The sequence below is a fragment of the Stigmatopora argus genome, chromosome 2 (assembly GCF_051989625.1).
Source record: "Stigmatopora argus isolate UIUO_Sarg chromosome 2, RoL_Sarg_1.0, whole genome shotgun sequence".
NCBI classification, from domain to species: domain Eukaryota; kingdom Metazoa; phylum Chordata; class Actinopteri; order Syngnathiformes; family Syngnathidae; genus Stigmatopora; species Stigmatopora argus.
Genome location: NC_135388.1, coordinates 17,340,395 through 17,360,067, shown reverse-complemented (window position 1 = coordinate 17,360,067; position 19,673 = coordinate 17,340,395). Strand labels below are relative to the sequence as shown.

The 19,673-nt window shown below is 37.4% G+C and overlaps 2 protein-coding genes across 16 annotated transcripts in view; one reads left to right on the top strand and one right to left on the bottom strand.

Annotated features, from left to right (window-relative positions):
- rbpms2a (RNA binding protein, mRNA processing factor 2a) overlaps positions 1-19,673 on the bottom strand; it is a 168,958-nt gene that overhangs the window by 30,865 nt on the left and 118,420 nt on the right. The window lies entirely within an intron of this gene.
- The window catches only part of neo1a (neogenin 1a), a 188,710-nt gene that overhangs the window by 137,517 nt on the left and 31,520 nt on the right, over positions 1-19,673 (top strand). For all 13 annotated transcript variants that reach the window (XM_077591592.1, XM_077591602.1, XM_077591700.1 and 10 more), the window contains 2 exons: positions 10,353-10,507; positions 10,844-10,964. In XM_077591592.1, coding sequence (XP_077447718.1) covers positions 10,353-10,507; positions 10,844-10,964 — 276 coding nt within the window. The remainder of the gene's footprint in view (positions 1-10,352; positions 10,508-10,843; positions 10,965-19,673) is intronic.

Genomic DNA, 19,673 nt, shown 5'->3' with positions numbered 1-19,673 from the left:
GAACCCTTAGGGTTCGATCGAACCCAGGTTAAGAACAACTGCATTAATGTACTCCCTGAAGAAATTGGTCACTTATATTAGTAGTTACTGGTTATATATTTTTTTCTTTCCTGCTTTTAAAAAAATAATAATTGTTTATTTCAACCAATATGTACAGGAAGATTATTGCATATACACACACCCATACCTAGGGGCAATTTAGAGTGTCAAATCACCCTACTCCGTCTCCTTGTGCCCTGCGATTGGCTGGCCACTGATTCAGGGTGTCGGTGACAGCTGGGATTGGCTCCAGCACCCCCGTCGACCCTAATGGGGATGAAGCGGTTCAGGAAATGAGATGAGACAATGTTGTTGTTACTCCAAAAAGTAATTTATTACAGATTTCATGCTCTTTCGCATCTCAGCCTTGAAATCGAGGAGAACAGAACAAAGATTAGTGTTCTTCAGGGTCTTTGTTGAAACAATGTCTGGGCTTGTTACTTATAACGTAATATATCACACATCTAAGTACGTGGCTTTTACGACACCCTTGATAATGCCAAGTCAAATGTTAGCAGCTATCTTACCACATAACTGCAGCTACTGTAATGGACACCAGTTTGCACTCCATATAAACATTCTACATTGTACCTATTGATTTCAAAACTTAATAGCATGTATCTGATCTCAAATACTCAAAAATTGATACAAGGGGCGCAGTTTGTTGCATTTATCAGTGCATGTAAATTCTTGAATGGAAAATTCAAGGTGATATTCTGGCCTTAACATTTTGGCAGGAATGGCATTTGAGAATATTTGCAATAGCTGGTCCACAAGAGAAGGGTAAAAATCTTTTTACAACACCACTGTTTGTTTATGACGGAGGGGGCTTTCCCAACGGCAGTGAGCGACCGAGTCCATTTCGGGCAGTGCGGCAAAGCGTGAGAGGTTTTGCCGCAGAGGGGCAAAGGTCCTGAAATAGAAACAGGTTCTATCTGAGAGCGGCAAACTGTCAGCGTGTCCAGTAGCGGAGGTGCCTGTGTAGTGATATCATTCATGTTGATTTGGCGATCATGTAGAGCAAGGGCAGGGAACCTATGGCTCGGGAGCCACATGTGGCTCTTTTGATGGGTGCATCTGGCTCTTTGCTAACCTGTGAGCTAAAATATGGAAATTGCTGGTGACAGAACTGAGATATTACATCTAGAACTGCTTTAATCTTCATTTTTTTTTGCTTTAATCTTTTTTTTGCAGTAGACTCTTCTGGAATGCATCCTTTCATTGATTAGCAACAGTAAAATAATCTTTTAAAAAATATTCTTTTTACTTAGTACTTTTCACTTACTTTAAAAGTGGTGAAATTACAAAACAAAAATTGAAAAGGCACTCGTTTACATGTATGTATTTTGACTTTTAAATTTGTAGTATGGCTCACAAGGAATAACATTGGAAAATATGAATTGTTTGTGGCTCTCTTCGTCAAAAAGGTTCCCGACCCCTGATGTAGAGTAATCCCTCGAATTTCGCGGATGATGTAGACCAGACATGGCCGCAATAATTGAAAAACTGAAAAGTAGGATCACCCCTATTGTGACTACATTTTTTTGCGCCTATACAAAAATATATTCACACAAGTACAATTGAGGAATACACTCAGTTGGCCATTGTTGAGTTGGACTTATTGAACTCATCAACCAAAATTTACATCAAAATTCCTTTAAGTGTAAGCATGTTCATTTTCATGTAGGAAATTAATTCAAAATATAATCTGAGCAACAGCTCCTTTTGATGTTGGAAGCGGGCAATGAGTTTGGGCATTTTTTTACGCCTTTCAATCTGAACCAAGTCAACAGTTTGGTGAGAAGCAACAATTATACATTGGGAGATACCCTGAGGCTCTTCCCCCAATGTCATCCCATTTCACACAAAGCCACATGCTGCTAGGAATTCATCCCTTTTCTCACAAATCCTTTTCCTCTCCTCTTCAACACCCTTTCATCATTTCCTGTCAGACACTGCGATTAAAGGAGACAGTAATGGAAAATTGAAACAGGTAGCAGTAGGACATCTGACTTTGCTGCCTTTGAGCCTACTGATCTGCCGCTTCAATTCCTCAGAATCCCTCGTGTCTAATACCTGACCCGTGACCCATCTCCAGTGTTACAGGCGTGTGGAGATTGATCTCCAATATATTTGAAAGGCATTACCTGTTATGTTAAGTTAAAACAGTTGTGTTTAACTGCTGTAGAGACAAGGAGTAAATTGCTTTTCTCTCTCTCTCTCTCAGACCAAATTAATGACAAAACAACATTGTGACATTGATCTGCTCGCTCAACAGCCAGCGTATGCACTCTTGCAAAATCAATCGATTCCCTCAAGAAATAGCTGCTCTTGTAAATAAAATTCACAGAAATTATTTTTCATATGCTGACTTGGTGGCATTTTTATTTTATATATTTGGAATTAGATACCTATTATTTACCTGACGCAGTTCAAGAAAACACATTTATAGTTTTTGCTAGCAAATGGAATCTGACTTGATGGAGGCCTGATGAATTGAAGTCACTTTGGCGACTGGAATAACATTTTTGTTCCTTTAAAATAACTTTCAAACCATAGTCTATGGCAAGGGTGTCAGACTCGGGTTGGTTTGCGGGCCGCTTTAACGTCAACTTGATTTCACGTGGGCCGCACCATTTAAGATATAATATTTAGATTTTTTTTTATATAAATGGATTAAAAGAACTGGATTAAAACCCCTGAATATTCAGTTTTTTATAGATCTAAAACAATGTTTATTTTAGCTTTTTATATATATATATATTTTAGATTTTACAAAATGATTTTTGAACTAAAAACACTGAAAAAATTGAATAAAAAATTACAATTATTGATTTAAAAAGGGGAAAATCAGGAGATTTAATATACATCTATACTCTTCATTTTAATTTGATCCTGAAACAGAAAGTCAGCACTCATGATTTACTTTCCTGGGCCACACAAAATGATGCGGCGGTCCAGATTTGGCCCCCGGGCCGCCACTTTGACACATGTGGTCTATGGCATCCAAAATTTAATAGTGCTAATGGAAACAGACACGTTTGCTATACTACATACTAATTTCCTATACAAATTGCTGTATAGTGTGGTTAGGAATCATTTAGCCAGCGTGACAGATTATTTGAGTTTGTGTTCATGTATTGTGAAGAGGCTAATCTGTATCTACTCCCATCCAACTATTACTTGCACTAGCCAAATTTGCACTGATTTTGCCGTGACATCTCACCCTTTATTAGAGCTACCATGATTAATGAGGCTAGAGAGGACAGTGGATTTTGATTATGGCCTTGCATGTCGGGGACACCGCCCAATGTGTGTAATATCTGCATGAGCAGAACAGAAATAGCTCCTAGACCAATATGTAGGTCTTCACACATCTGGTGCTCAAGGCCTTTGTCCCTCATTTAATATATCCTACTGTTATCATGGAATTAACGCCATGTGATCTTTTTACCAATGTTTATTGAGTCTACTATTCATAGAGGAAATCGTTGACTTCCCTATGGGCTGACAACTAAGATCACATGAAGCAGCAGCAGTGTTTCCCTTTTGCTAAAATAACAAAAAAAATACTAGACCCTTGGGTTCAAATTCTTCGTGTTACTACCCCTTACCAAAAAGACAAACTATACTGTATGTTTGCCCAACATTGCCAAAACATCTCTTTGTTTTTCTTTTTACTACACATTTGCTTTCCATCAATTGTAAGGTCTGCAAAGAAATGGTTGGAAGACTTTGGTTATGAAGACGTTAAAAGCCTTAACCCCAATTGGATTGTAAATACATCTGAGAAATTCATATCGTGAGCAGTGTCACCATCATATTTGTGTCACTTTGAGTCATAGGCAAGACAAATTAAACTTTCTTTTTTTCTCAGATATTTACTTAACAGTATTTACTTCAGGTATTCAATGATGCCTTAATTTTAAACGCAAATGTAGCGTTTATTTAAGGAGGTTTTTTTTAGTCCTTCCCTTTTCGTGTAAAACAATATGTTCTCGCGTTCAATGAATCTTTAAATTTAGATAGGTGGAGCACTGTTTCTGATGATTATTTTCAGAGAGAGTCATATAAACATTCCACTGAGTGATGAAAACCAAACAAATCCTAAGTAAAAGTACACACCCCACACATGTTTCCATATCCTCAGTGGGTGTTATCACCACCACCAGCAGGGAGGTGTCTTTGTATGATTGTCATCACCTGACTGACTTGTTTGGAGTACTGTGTGCCATTCTTTACAGATAAAGTAATATCTAAAACTCACCGGGGTATTTGTCACTTTCAATGTGGTAGAGTTGCAGAGAGCGAACACTTTTGTTTTGATGAGCTGTGAAACATTCGCTCTATTGTTTTGTTTTTTTCTATTATCCAACCTTTCCAGTGAAACAATGTTGAAATGTGTGCGCAAATCGTTGGTTTTGTACATTTTCACATTTTCCACATATTTGACAGCAATGGGTAGTTCATTTAAAAACACTAGAAAATGTCAAAAGGTATAGAAAATGGAAGGAAGAAAAACTTGCACATGAACAGCTCTTTTATTATGGCAAGGTGAAGCTAAATGAAACTGAACATTAAAATTTGATGGAGGAATGGGGAACTTAAAAGAAAAAAGTAATATTGCAGTCAGTAAACTATGCAGTTTTTGCTATAATCATAAATGAATGTTTACAATGAGAACGTGAACATTGACTGACCATTTGAGTTGATATACGCAGGCAGCTACTTAATCACACCACCAAATATGTAACAAATAAAATGCTGGAGAATGTGGTTTAAATTGCTCTCTACATTGAGGTATAATAGTTATTTTATTTTTATTTTTTAATGTGTTACTCTCTAACAACTCCACTGACCTTTATATGAAGAACAATTGTGTGCAAAACAACCAAACAGACAAACTCTACTGTATGTTGATCGAGAATGTTCAGATAGAAAGCTACAGGATGACAAACAAAGATTAATAGTAAAACTAAGATAGAGGGTTGCAGTTCCATCAAAACATTGCCTGATAGGGCCTTTAAATGGACTCAAGTGCATTGAGTGCTTCCACACAATTAAATTAGACTGTTTTTTTTTCCCAGAGGGAAGGATATTTTTCTCCCTCCATCCATGTATTCTTTTTAAGGTAAAAGATACAAAGCCCTCCAAACAAATTGGTACAGGGAAATTAAAGAGATTTTCACTTTGGATGGTGGGATCTATTTTACGTTCAAAATGTTTATAAGGTCGGGGCTTTTGGGGTACTTTCTGCTTGGGACAAAATGCTAGGCTTATTTCACTGTTTCCTCAGATTAGATGTTTTAACCCCGCTGGCCTTGTACCTTGCACCACTGATGTTGCAACACGCATAATCTGCATCACATTTCGAGAAATGGGGTCATACTTTTGATCTCGTTTCCATCTCTAATTCTCAATCCATGCTTGTTAGTTGTGAAGGTGATTGAAAGAGTGGCAAATTAGCGGTGTCATTGCATGTGTGTATGGGGGTATGTTCAAGTGCTACATGGAATATAGTCAACTGTTTTGGACTGTATTGAGCATGCGTTTTAACTGCTAAAGAGGTGAATGCAGTGGTATGACTAAATTGCTGGATGTAGCAATTTCAACTTTTTCTTTTTAAAGTCAATCTTTTCCCTTACCTTTGCACATTGAAAGATATGTATTCCCCATTTGTTTGGGAACCAAATACATTTAATGACTATTGACCTTATTTTGTATTTTTTTTATTCTTGCAATTAATTTTTATTATAATATTTTATATTGATATTATCCCTTGGGAGATATTAAAACATTTCCATTTTCACATAGAGGAAAAATAATCGAATGGTTATATCAAAAACACCCCTGTGAAATGGCCTGTTTAAACCGAGATGGAAACTGGCATTTCTTATTATTTTATTATAGGATTTATTTTTAACAAAAAATATTTTGCGTATATTATGCTTTTGGAACAAATTAGTAAAAATCAACATACATTGTTTTGATTGTTTCTAACTGAAACAATTTCAACAAGTTGTTTTTGCATTTCATAAATGATCATAATGAAGTATTAAAATCTTGTCATCAATAATTAAATTGTATAATTTGCATCATAAATTCTACTGTTTTTCATTTTTTGTTTCCTGGGTAATCCGCAGCATATTTTTGAAAATATTCCTAAAATATAGATATTGTGCATTAAAACAATTTTTAACCTATTTAACTATTTTTAATTTTTATTACATACGTGACATGTTGGCCACCAAATGAATGCAACAACCCATTTATTATACGTAATGAATAACCTTTTGTGTATTCAGATATATTTCAGAGATCAAAGGATTTTCTGAAAACCTCACAAAATCCCTAAATATATGCTTTAATTTTGAACAGCTCAAGCAGAACCTTTTTGTGACCTTCGAAGAAAATCACTTGACTCTTTGTTCCCCCCGTCCTCATTTACAAAAGTCTTCTAATTTGCTTTCGCTTATTGGCTTCACCGATGTTGTTACTAGGATTTAGCTTTTCATCAACGCGATAGTATGTTTACAGTCGGACTTTTCAGAGTCCTTTGTGTGATAGGAAACTACTAATGCACTTCATTTGATGATCCTTCTCGTTAATTCTAATACGACTTTGGCCATTTGCCATTGACATACTGTCGCTTTAGTTTGTGTTTACAATGTTTTATTTTAACTGAAATTACTTCAATGAAATGGTTTGAGCCCTGTAGCGTGTATCCCTTTCCATGGACTCAGGCGTCTCTTTTATCATCCCTTAGCCAGAAGTCAAAATCCACCAATAAATAATGTAATAACAAAGCAATAAGCAGACATCACATAGAACTCTGAACAATAAATACAATCAAATATTTATAGGGATTCATTTAGGACGGCTGTCGCAGCAGGAACAACAATATAGTATATCTGTTTGCCCTCCAGTAGGGCTAACATATCTGCTGCATGTCTTCATTAACAGCAGCAAAGCCTACAAAGACTACTGGGGACTACTAATTCAAATATCGACTCGCTCCTCAGGCTCAGAACAAAACAAAAAAACACCACTCCTTTTTTTCTTTTTTTTTAAGGGAGTCATCTATTTTTAAGAGGAGGGTCGAATGATTTTCTTGTCATTTCGAGCTGTGCCACTTACAGAAGGCGCCATTTGATAGCATTTTATTATGTGTAACATTCAAATGAGATTTATATCATCACTTTTTGCAAGTCACACTTTGGTTTTCAAATTTCAAAATGACTTTAAGATGGACATTATCCTTACATTGTTTTCGTCACGCCATGGTCTGCAGAGTTTGTTGGCTCTTTGTTTAAATAGTAGAGTTTATTGTCTCCCGTCAATTTTATAAACAAGGGCTTTCGATCGATTTAAAACAATAATATGTACACGTTTAACACTATCAGTTCCATTTCGCCTAAAGCAATAAAAATGCTAAGCAATATTGATGTGTTTGACAGGTTGGTGCTGAAATATTATTAATTATAGACCTTTTTGACGTAAACCACTTTTTGATTATACAGGATATTGAAATAATGCACTTTGTTGAATTTCAAAATGCTAATAAGCAAATCGATATGTATCCACATCAATGGATTTGACTTTTGCAAGAAAAACAATTTCAGATCTAGGTTTATTTTGCAAAATTTTCTATATTAATTCAGTGATTGCCATTAACAGCAATATTCATAAAACATTTTTTTTATCTTGCTCTGAATGATCATGTTTCTGTGTGACTGATGACAATAGACATCTATTCGATTGCTGCCAACCCTCCTTTTCAAAATCAATTAGATGCCTTCTGCCTTCAATGGTAGCCAATGAGTTGTGGAGACATTGGAAAAAAATGTTTTGTGGTTCAATCAAACCTAGATAGAACATTTTAGCCATAATTAAAGAAGCATGGTTAGGGCAAGAACAGAACTGTTCATCAGGATGAGGGAATTGATAGACAAGGAGTTAGAGGAAGATTACGTGAAAGGAAAATATGAGAAAGTGTAGAAATGCAGATGAAGAAAGATAAAGAAAGCTACCATTAGATTGGGGCACAGGCAAATTTCACCACAGGGTTCATGTGTACACAAAACAGACTTAAAACATATGTAAATATTGTGGTTTCACGGATTTTGGTGGCAAGAATGCAGGAAATGTGTTTTCATCCTTAAACAAGTATCCTCGCAAATGGCACAGACAAATGTGTTATGCAAATACGGGACAGAAAATACTCCACATATAAACAGGTTTACAGGCAGAGAAATGGTGGTATCAGCTTCCAAAGGCAATTTAAAATATTATTCATTTTCACAGATGGCTTTGCCTCCAACAACGACCTCACTTCCCACTACACACTGCATTTGCTGAAGCTTTTGCACTAAGTGCATTAGTTAGCTTTTAAAAACAAAATCCAATCTTTCCAAACTAATTTTTATAACTTGACTTAGACTTGAGGCAAAAATCATATTTCGTAGTGCGTAGAGAGAATTTTCTGATTTTGTGACACTTCTTAGTGACATTTATCAGCGACATGTAAAAAAAATAAAAAATAAAAAATGAAGCACAATCTTATCAGATTTTCGAATGCTTTTCAGATATTTTTTTCTTTTTTCAATAGTGACTTCTTGCTAAGAATAAAAAAAAAACGCAAACAGCACTGCTGGAAACAATTGATGAGAATGCATATGTCGTTGAAATGGAAGTGAGAACACTACTTAACTTTCAAAATAATTGAATGTTTTGACAATGTGCAAAATGAAAAATCCTTGTGTTTTGAAATTAATCATCATGGTAAGTTAAAATGATGAGCCAAAAACGAAAACTTTGTATAGTGTGTTTTACCTTAATTCACCTACAGAACTATCATGGGTTCTAGTGTTCTAGGGGGGGAAGGTTAATATTGCCGAAAAGCCGGATGATTTTGTTGTTGTTTGTTGTTCTTGAAATACACTTCAATGACATATCAATCTCTGACTCCTTACATTGTGTTACGATCACGCTGCGTCGCTGCGTCGTCGCAGCGCGATCGGGAGGGTATGGGGGACCCAAGCGCAGGAGACGAGAGTGACTCGAGCCAGATCACTTCAAACTTCATTCTTTAATGAATAAACAAAGGTCTACAAATCCACAATGGGCTGGAACAGAACGGCAGCATGCTACGCGCACGCACAAACAAATCAGACGATCCGGCAATGGTGCTCACACTCATTGCTCCTTAAATAATAAAGCCAGGAAGCAATCAGCAGATTGACTGCAGCTGCTTCCCTGACGGCACGTCAGGAGGGACAAAACAGGCCACTCCTGACACATTGACACACCGCCTCAGACTCCAGTTACTGTTCACTTCAAATTCCATAATTTTTTTTCATGTAAATTGCTGAAAAAAAGCATTGCTTTCATTTTAGTTTTCATAGTAGCAAAATGTGTATTTATTAGCTTGGTTAAAAAAAGGTCTAGTAAACTACAGAAGATTTGTGCTATTTGACAGTTCTGTGTATAGTTAAAAAAACACAAAGAAATATGTATACAACAGTATGATTCCTTTCTCTAACCATGTTTGCTTTCATTGTTGCTCTTATTACCTGTTAGCAGTGTCAACAGGGTGAGGGGGACTTGACCTCACAACCTGCTGCTGTGATTAACAAAGCCAGACATTATCTTTATGCATGCACTCCCAAGAATATCAAATTGTCAAGATTAAAACTAATTAGACATTAATAGCTATCCTAGAACAGGCAGAAGGAGAAGCATCAGCATTCGTCCAGAAAGCGGTCAGTGAGGCTGCTGCCTTATCAGTCCATGCGCCAGTCAGTCTTATGGTTTCTCCTCACATACACAATGTACAATGCAGTCCAATTATTTACAGAGAACGTGCTCCTTCTGACCTTGTTCCTTGACAGATTGATGAGGTGCTTGGTTGCAGAAGATCAAAAAACTTTTCTGTTCCTCATTACCAGAAACCTGAGTTATATATGCAAGTGCTCACCTCAGCTTGTTCTATACAGACACACAACACTAAAATTAAGGTTGCTGGTGTGTATCTGTTCTATTGAGTGATCATTTACAGCAGAGATATTAGTGTTCATTTCTGGCTGCAAAAGCCACAGGTGCATAGTGGAATTTTATATTAGACAGTTCTTTCATCTGCTATGCGTTCAAATCAAATTTGGCATATGAAGAAGCAGCATGACATTATTGGGTTTGGTTCATTTCCTGCCAGAAATCATAGCATATCATCCTGATGAGAACTGATAATCGCCTATTAAATTTCACATAATCTGACATAACATAATCTAAGCATTGTTTTTGTCTATCCTTCACAGTTCCTCCCCAATATGTCAAGAGACCAGCCAACATTTATGCCCACGAGTCCATGGACATCGTGTTTGAGTGTGAAGTCACCGGTGCCCCAGCTCCCACTGTGAAATGGGTGAAGAATGGCGACGCTGTTATTCCAAGTGACTACTTCAAAATTATTGTAAGATCCATTTTTCTTTTTGGCGAGACTTAACACAAATTTACACCGCAGTAATGTTTTTATTGCGTCATCAGTGCCTAGAAAATTTATTTGGCAACTCATCGTTGAAAAAATATCATCTTTGCCATGAAAATTGGATTAATGCAGATTAAATTTGCATCATTTTGAGCTGGAAGGCAGAATTTTATGCTTGTGTTTGACACTAAAAAGTTTATCTTGCTCTAAAAAATGTTTCTAACATTGGCATTTCATTTTATTGGTATTTTGGGCGGTTGTCTTTTTAGTTGGTTTACATAATTTCCTCACATCGTTTGTCCATTTTCCTGTGTTGTGCAGAAAGAACATGATCTACAGGTTTTGGGCCTGGTCAAATCTGATGAAGGTTTCTACCAGTGTCTGGCAGAAAATGATGCAGGAAATATTCAATCCAGCGCCCAACTCATCATCTTGGATCACGGTACGCATCAAGCCACAGACACTCACTCATGTTCAAGGCAAATTAAATTCACTGAGATGGATGATTATCAAAAAATGATTAGTCATGTCATTTAACTAAATTATTATGCCTGCTAGGGCTCCATTTTATCGTTTACCTTAGATTGTAAAATAATAGTTTTTTTTATACACACCATTAAGTAATGGACAGCTCTGCCATGTTTTAAAGTTAGAAGCATTTTTTTATTATTTTTAGATTTGACATATTTGGCCCGTGTACATTTGCGCCACAATGATGGGTCGTGATAGATAAATGAAACCACTGAAATTGCGGAAAAGGAAATATCAAAACATACTCGAGGGCCTGTGCTGTTATGGTGATAGCGTCTTTCGAGCTAAGGCATACCATAGATTGCTGTATGTGGCAAAATTATGCTTTGTTTTTTTATTCTCATACTGGGAAACCAGAGCCTGTGGATCACAAAAACACTTCTGGAAAAAGTTTTAACATGTTCTTGTGTCATTACCTTTAATTGTTAGTGGAAACATGGTAAGACATAAATTCAACATTATTTGCGAGTTGATTACATCTAAGCCACAAGGCCACTTAGAATCCCCCAACAAAAATAATAATAATCCAAAGAAAACTGAATGGAGGAGCCGATCAGTGATAAGATTGCAGAAAAAGGCATATCATGAAAACAATTGTCTGCAAAGCGCAGAAGTGGGACAAGAAAATAAGAAACCACAAGTACTGTATGCTTCAGAAAATGCCCTGTTGGCCAGCAAGAGGACAGAGCCGATTATACCAAACAGTAAGAGCCGCTTATCCTCACAACGGTAACAGAGACAGTAGGATACTGTCCATATTTTTATTTTCAGTTTGGGTTTCCATTGTAATTGGTCCTAAAAAGCTTTCCCGCCTTGTATTGCTCGCTGTGAGAACCATCTTTTGAGTACTAGTTGTTAGTCAATTGTCTTTCATTTTCCAAAAAGCATTGTAATAAACACTCAAAAGAAAACAAACAAAAAAAATCACCATTTACACACTGCTGGATATTATGATGAAAACAAGATTCTTGATTGCAAATTACAAAGAAACAGCACAGCTAGAAATGTCTACTGAGATATACACTGCTGCACTACTAGTATTTCCCATACTGTAGCTCATGCAACTGTTATTACTTGGGTTACACCACCTGCGGTACAAGCCGAAGCCTTATCAGAAGTCATTACATTTGTATTTATTATCATATTGGAAGCAAACTGAGCCGTACAGTGGAATTGTTATTTGATAGGGATTTCAAGAGGGATGGATCTGAACACCCTGAGGTAGAAGCCTGGCTAATATTTATTAGTGATCATTATCTTTGTGTCTTTACTCTGCCAGTTACCATTCTTTGAGGTTAGACTGATTGTCCTCATCAGCTGGTTTGTGAAACAGCCATAGGTCAGTTGTCAGCTGTACAGGCTCAGTATGTGATGAAGAAATATGTGTTTTTGGACCCTTTTGTTGCCTTTTAACATTTCAGCACTAGATATGGTCCATACAACTTTGAAGCACTAGTGACTTTGCAATATTCATGGTATCTAAAATAAAACCGAGATTAGGGTGTCAGCCTGACTTTCCGCATGAACATTTTGCCTGAACTAGTTGCAAGCAGATGTAAGTAAATAAGTGGAAACCCAAATGCCAAATGGACACTGACGGGAGGTAACTGTTACATTTTGTATTTTTTTTTAATTTATGGCCCGAAAATGCTTTTTTCATGTGAATGCTTTCTGCATTTCCAAACGACCACCACATTAGTATAAATTGATGGTTGACTTATCCCATGGCACAGTTGAAGGAATTGAACTCCGTCGCTAGCTCAGGACAACGTGTAAATGTAAAAGTGCTGAAAGTTTTCATTGAAGCTAAATTGATTTCCAGGGACTCAGTTTATTCCATCCTTAGTCCAGAGTAGATAGAAATTGTGAAAGTTCAAAAATCATATGATTGGTTAACCCTTTTCTCAGCCCAATACTTTCTGAAAATGATGGGAAAAGGTTTCATCGGCTCTGCTAATAAAGGTTTTTTTTTATTACATCACATTTGGGCAGTGTCCTACGGTAGTCTACAAACTTTTCCGTCCCTTGAGTGTTTGTGCCTGAAATTCTACCAGGTGTCAATTTCTTCGTCGTGAGGAAATAAATCATGTTTTTCACCATTGAGGTTGCCCAAAGAAATGAATTTCATAGAGAGTACGAAATTGAACGCAGCATTGCACTGTTTACCCATGTTTTGCTCTTAAGTTTTAATGCCATGTTGCAAATCATGCATTTTTGGGATATATATTACACTAGCAATTAACACATACACTATAACATTTGAGTATTACTCTATACTATAGCAGGGAAGCAAATACTAAATGATTTCACAATTTGTGTTATAACTGCCCACTTGCAAATTGAATGCCAAGACCTAGTGCAGTCTTGTTTGGTCATTGTAAAATACTGCTAAAAAGGAGGGGGTGATATATTGTCAGTTTATGCAACATGAAACTGATCACCAAAGCTCCACTGATTTGACAAACAAAACCAAGTTTTAAAGGGCAATCGTACCAGAGATAGATGGAGGATCACTCCACTATTCCCTGTTCAAATCAAGACTTGATAATGACCTCCTCAAAGATACTTTACTCCTGTTTGACTAGCACTGAATAAAACCTCAGGCATCCTTCAGGAATACTGTGCACTCCATCATCTGCCAACAAGGTCACTGCCAGGCCAGCAGGAGGCAAACACGTAGCTCTGCGAATGTGCGAACATGTCGGCACAACGCACACCAGTCAGACGCCATCAAACGTGTAACTCCAACACAGGCAGCAATATTCAAGTGTTAGAAAATGTCAAGCTGCCCTGGGAAACACAAATATACTCACATACGGTCCCAAACGTCAAAGGTAGGAAGGCATTCATTCTATGGCGGACTGTAAATTACTAAAGTAATTCACTGCCATTGATGGTGGTATATACCCAATTGCTCTGATCATTCACTTTCACCCTCACAAGTTAAAATAGATTAAACATCTATATCCATCAATGGCAGCCAATGAACTGAGGCACAATTGGGGCAATTATGTTTAAAACAGTGAGTTTACTGTTTAAGACAGAAGATGGTAATCTACCTTTGTGGTCCTTCTGTTTGTGCCTACTGTCATTCATTCTTGAATTGGCGAGCTCCAAAGGTCAATCGATAATGAGCACTCTCACTCGAAAGACCGTAAGCGTACAAAAGATGAGGCCACGGTGAACACTTTGCAGAGGCTAAATGGTGTAACTGCTGTGGCAAACTGTCTTGTAAATGCAGCTGCATCTAGTCCAATCAATAACCGTTGCAAAGTTGAAGTTTGATCATAAAATTAATAGAATACTTTGTAGTTTATATTCATTTAATGTGTACTTTTGAAAGACTTTTTGAAGATTAACCTGTTACAGAAAATTCACTCCAAACATAAATACAATCTGTTTTATGCGGACACGTTGAGTATGTTGATCATAGAGCTTCCAGGCTAAATCAACTGCTTCCAAATTATTGCTTTTGCAGACTAAAGGCTGTGTTGTGGCTGTCTTTCACAGATGCCACGACGCTGAGTGTATATTTGTGCATTGAGAGCGGCCGCTTTCACGGTGAACTTTTCAATGTGTTGTGTTAATTCAAGCGTAGCGAAGAGCTTTGCTTTATTCATAAACGGCCTGTCAGCTAAGTGCTAACCGAAATGTTATGGGTGCCAATTTTGCTGTTATTTTGCCTTGGAATAAGAGTAAACACCACTCAGATTGCCTTGGGGTACCTACGTCTGTGTTGTTTTTGAAGGTCACTCATGTTATAAACACCAGTTTATGCCTGGCAACTCACGCCTGGTTGCGACCTATGTTTTTGTTTTACACTCCTTTCAACGCTTTCCCTTATTACTATGTAACACTATGCTTCTACATGCAGTCAGCCGTCCAGGATGCCAACCTGACATTTTTGGATATACTTGGTCCCCTGGGCACAGTAATTAAAGTAGCTCACTACTTTCCTTTCCCTCCCTTCCCTTAATGCCAGGCGGATGACCCCTGCGGGCGGCGCCACTATAGCTTTTATGTTTCCTGTTAGCACCCACCCTTTCTCTCCATTGTACCTCCCAGTTTTCACAAGCTAAAAGTAGAATAGGGAATAATTTTACAAAGGGCAGTTCTGGTGGTGGAGTATGATTGCCTCTTTTAAGGTCGCCCGATATAATAGCTACAAGCAGGGGGGCCCGGCTTCGCCAATCCCACCTTCTTGTTTAGTCCCAAAAGACAGTTGTTGCGCTATTAAAAAAAATCTCTTTTGAAAAATGGTTGTTTAACAAATAAAAGGGGAGCACCTAGAAACTCGCTGGCGGACCAATCAGCCACGTTTAGGGCACATCATGTAAAAACAACAGATCATACATCTACTCTGCTTTCAGCTGTAACAAATAAAAGTTGAGTTTACACACTTAGAGAAGGTGAAGAAATTCAATCACTCGTCTATTAGGATCCGACCGCCGTTTTTGGCCACCATAAAAAAAATTAAACTCTCTACGTTGCATGGTTTGGACAAACGTAGCGAGAGAATCTTAACATACACACACTCACACATCCATAAATCACGCTTTATAAAGATTATAGATAATATTGGCGCAAGTCAGCTTAGTACGTACCTGTTTTTCCACCCAGTCTCTTTCTGCTGCCGCAGTTGCACCTACTGATACAAACAATTATTTTAGACCTTTTCAGTCCATTCAGTATTGCTCATACACACTTGCTGTATACTGTACATGTAATTGCCCTTGGATTTTAACAGATAAAAGAGGGTGAAGTTTAGGTCTCGTTAACACAGACCGAATCAACGGTAAACGTCCCATCGGGTTTGCATTCGAACGAATACATATCCCACCCTATTGCAATCTCCATTCGAATGACGCTGAAACCCCACGAGAATACGATGTCGTATTTATGCCATGGAATGGGGGCAGTGCAACGGGTTGAACACAGAGCTGTACTCTAATGCATGAGGCAAGATCAGAGGCAGGTCAAGAACAAAGGTTTATTGACCTGCATGTGCTCACAGGTCAACTCAAATATGCAATACAAAACTGCTAATTCCAAAAACATGGACAGGGCAAAATACTCAAAAACAGGAATCAAAGGTGATCGTTGTGGCTCAGCTTCCAACATAAAATGACATAATGGCAAAGGACACTTAAACATGGGTTTATATAAGGCTAATTAGACACAGGTGTAGACACTCGGTTGTTTACCAAAATATAACAGGAAGTTACATAAATCAACGTTGCTGACCACGACGTGTAACAGCGACAGCCAGTACACCGACTTCCTTAAAATCTAAGGCAGTGTGTTCAGGCAACCAACACTGTTTTTAATACTTACAGTGGTAAAATGGTAATAGCAGCCTGGCAGTTTTCTATTTGGCCGAAAACAAACTTTAGAATTAACACTTAGTTTACACTAGGCGACAAAAAATTGATATGTCAACGTGATGTTGAGTGGGAGCCTTGAAAGACACTGGAGTTGTTTTTCTTGAACAAGTTGTAAAAACAGTGTGTTAACTTGGCATTTAAGATTGTTTTTGTAGGTGTCTCAAAGGAGAATAAGAGTAATTTATTTCGTGCAAAGTTTTTTTTGTCAGGAATACCACACAATCGTATAAAAACAAAATGAGCAATAAAATGAAGCGTTTAATTTGCATGATGACAAGGCTCCTCTGAAAAAGCCCATAAACCAAATCCAATTGGATCGGACGGAAGTCAAAATGTCAGTACCAGCACATCCCTACATAAGATATATTTTTTTAAATTGGAACTACCCCTCTTTACCAATATCTAGATATTGGTGAGCGTCCATGCAATATAATGGATTTTCTCATTTTTTCTTTCACGATGTATTCAGTGAAATCCCAATTTGTGAACATAGTTTTCACACAAACACAATGGGCACAAGCGTCACATAAGAAATTATACATATTTTTGTATGGTGTGACATTACAATAATATTGATTCAATAATAACTACCTAACATAGAATTTCCAAATCGAAACACAAGCTAGCTGATCAAAAAAATACTATACTTGTGTAGCTCCAAGATAGTAAGGCTTTAAGACAATTGAGATCAGAGATGTGTATATTTCCAAGCCTCTTGAGAGAGAAGCTCTGGAGATGTACCGCATCATTGGCTGTTTTGGTGGGCTTGAAAGGGAACTCAAGGGACTTTGCCTTCCTCTACCAGGCAGCCTGCGGCGTTTACATTGTTTACCATATCTCTATATCTTTATTTACAATGACAGCCAGCGTGAAGTTTCTAGAGGGCATGTATTTGTCAGTCATCCTTACCTTTGTGGGCAAACGTCATCCTCACTCACTTGTAGTCCATGGACCATGACTGTGTACATTGATATATGCTGTATTTATACATTAACACATACAATGATTGTCAATGCACACTGGTTATGTTTTTATATTAGACGTTTTTTTCCACTCTGTTGCTACAAAATGGAATTCTAAATTCATATTAGTGTCCAGTTTTTATAGGAACCATACTTCCCTCAAATAATTCCATGTATAGTCTAATGTGAATTTATCTGACATCCTGCTTTTATTTCACTCCTTCTGTGTATTTCAATTTGAAAAAGAAAATTCTAATAATATGTAGCTTGTAGATTTCATAGGGACAGGTCTTTTAATTGCTTCTATGGAAAAATACTATAGTTATAGGAGAACATACGTCACCTCATCCCATGTGTTGATTTATCAGATTACAGTTTAATTGATTCTCAACACATGACGTTTCACTTAGCAAACATTGTATTTATGACCCACACCAAACCAAGGAAATTTGATTTTTTAGAAGAAAATTGTATTCAAGGTTTACTCCCTAAAAGGTTTAGGTTAAACGTCCTATGACCTGGCGTCCACATGTGGGGACATCACATTTTTGGTTGTCAAAGACTACAATGTTAAATTTTGGACTACAAGGGCCTGGCGTCCACTTAATTTTTCTCAGAAACTACATCATGTAGAAAGATAATTCTTAGTTTTTACACTCATCAGGTCCGAATTAGCCTAAATATCAAAGAGAAAATAAAAATGCATGCCTTGCTACAGTTTGGGTCTTATGAGGTTAATGATCCCTCACTGTTTGCAGGGATATAGACTGATTCAAGATTTGTAAAAATTTGCCAGATTCAGTCTAAAGGAAGCTTGTGTCCTCACCTTAACATTTTTCCTTGGCACCAAGATGTAATAGTTGAGTTTGTGAGTAAATACAAAAAAAACATGCATGAATAGGTTTATCTATGTAAGGCAAATCAAAAAAGTATGGAGAGCACAGTATTGTAAAAATAAATATTAATAATAATAACCCTCCGCGAGGTTGATAGGTGGATATCTTATTTAAAATTCCTTGTTTTCTTGCTGTGTTGTTGACTTTTTCCAGTTTCCATTTGCAGTTGAGGACATTATATTTTAGTCAGGATTTCAGTTCTCTGAAAAACTTTCTTTTTTTCTCCTTAATAAATCTGTGTGGGATCAACCTATGCGATCGCGCAACATAGAAACAATTTTTAAAGATAATTATAAATCCCGACACCATAGTTAAATAAACTTTTTCCCGGTGAACTTGCATGGTCTGCTATCTTTGCCCTTATTGGTCTATCAGAAGTCCCAGTCCCATGTGTGTTTCTGGCAGATATGAATGCCGTATTTTATTCTGAGCCTGACTCTTATCTGTGCGAACCATTTGATGAAATACTTGGCGCAATGTTAAAAGGTGCACCCAAGGACACTGCTAGGCATTTGGGCTCTCTGAAAGAAGCATCAACTTGATCCCAGCTGGCCACTTCATTGCCACAAATACATAATTCTATTTTCTAAGGCAACTGTCTGTCATGGGCTCCATAAAATTTTCATCACTTGCCCTATCTATAAGACCCCTGTGGAAATTTCTGGAAGCCATCGAGTGAAGTTAGCAGCACAGTTAAAAGTCAAAGTTACACAAAGCTTAAACTGATGCCACCGGTAGCTTTCTTTATCTTTTATGGCCATCTCTTTACTCTGGTCAATGTAGGTGTCTCTTGCACACTTGGCAAATATCTTAGTGCAGCGGCGGGGGGCTGCAGGTTAAGAAGGCCAAACAAAGAGCTCTGCGTTCAGAAGCTGTGACTTTGTCTCCCGAGTGCTACTACTTCTATATGTCTCTGATGGCCATTGTGTTTCCCTTCTGATTGGTCCACGTTTTTCTCAGTTTTTTCTTCACTCCATTATTAAGACAAATACTTCACTTAGCATGACTTTACCCAGCTGTATTATGTGCTGGTGGCCCAGATATATTATTCAGATATGAAGTAACCTCCCTCGTTAAAGTCTTAATGCCAGCTATTCATTACATCCAGTACAATGACTAATGATACAATTAATCAGCTATGAATAGAGCCTGGCAATAGTGATCGATGGCTGACATCTCCTTACTGTAACAACCTCAGGCCTGTATGTACAAGACTGATTGGACAGAGAAACAGTAGTTGTGCAGCTGCATGTCATTTTTTTGCAGATGACGTAAGATGAAAAAGTCATTAGTGTCTCAGTCTATTAACGATACTTTGCTCAACCGCTTGCTTTTTTTGGACGAGAGATAGGGGAAATGACAATGGCACGTATTTTGA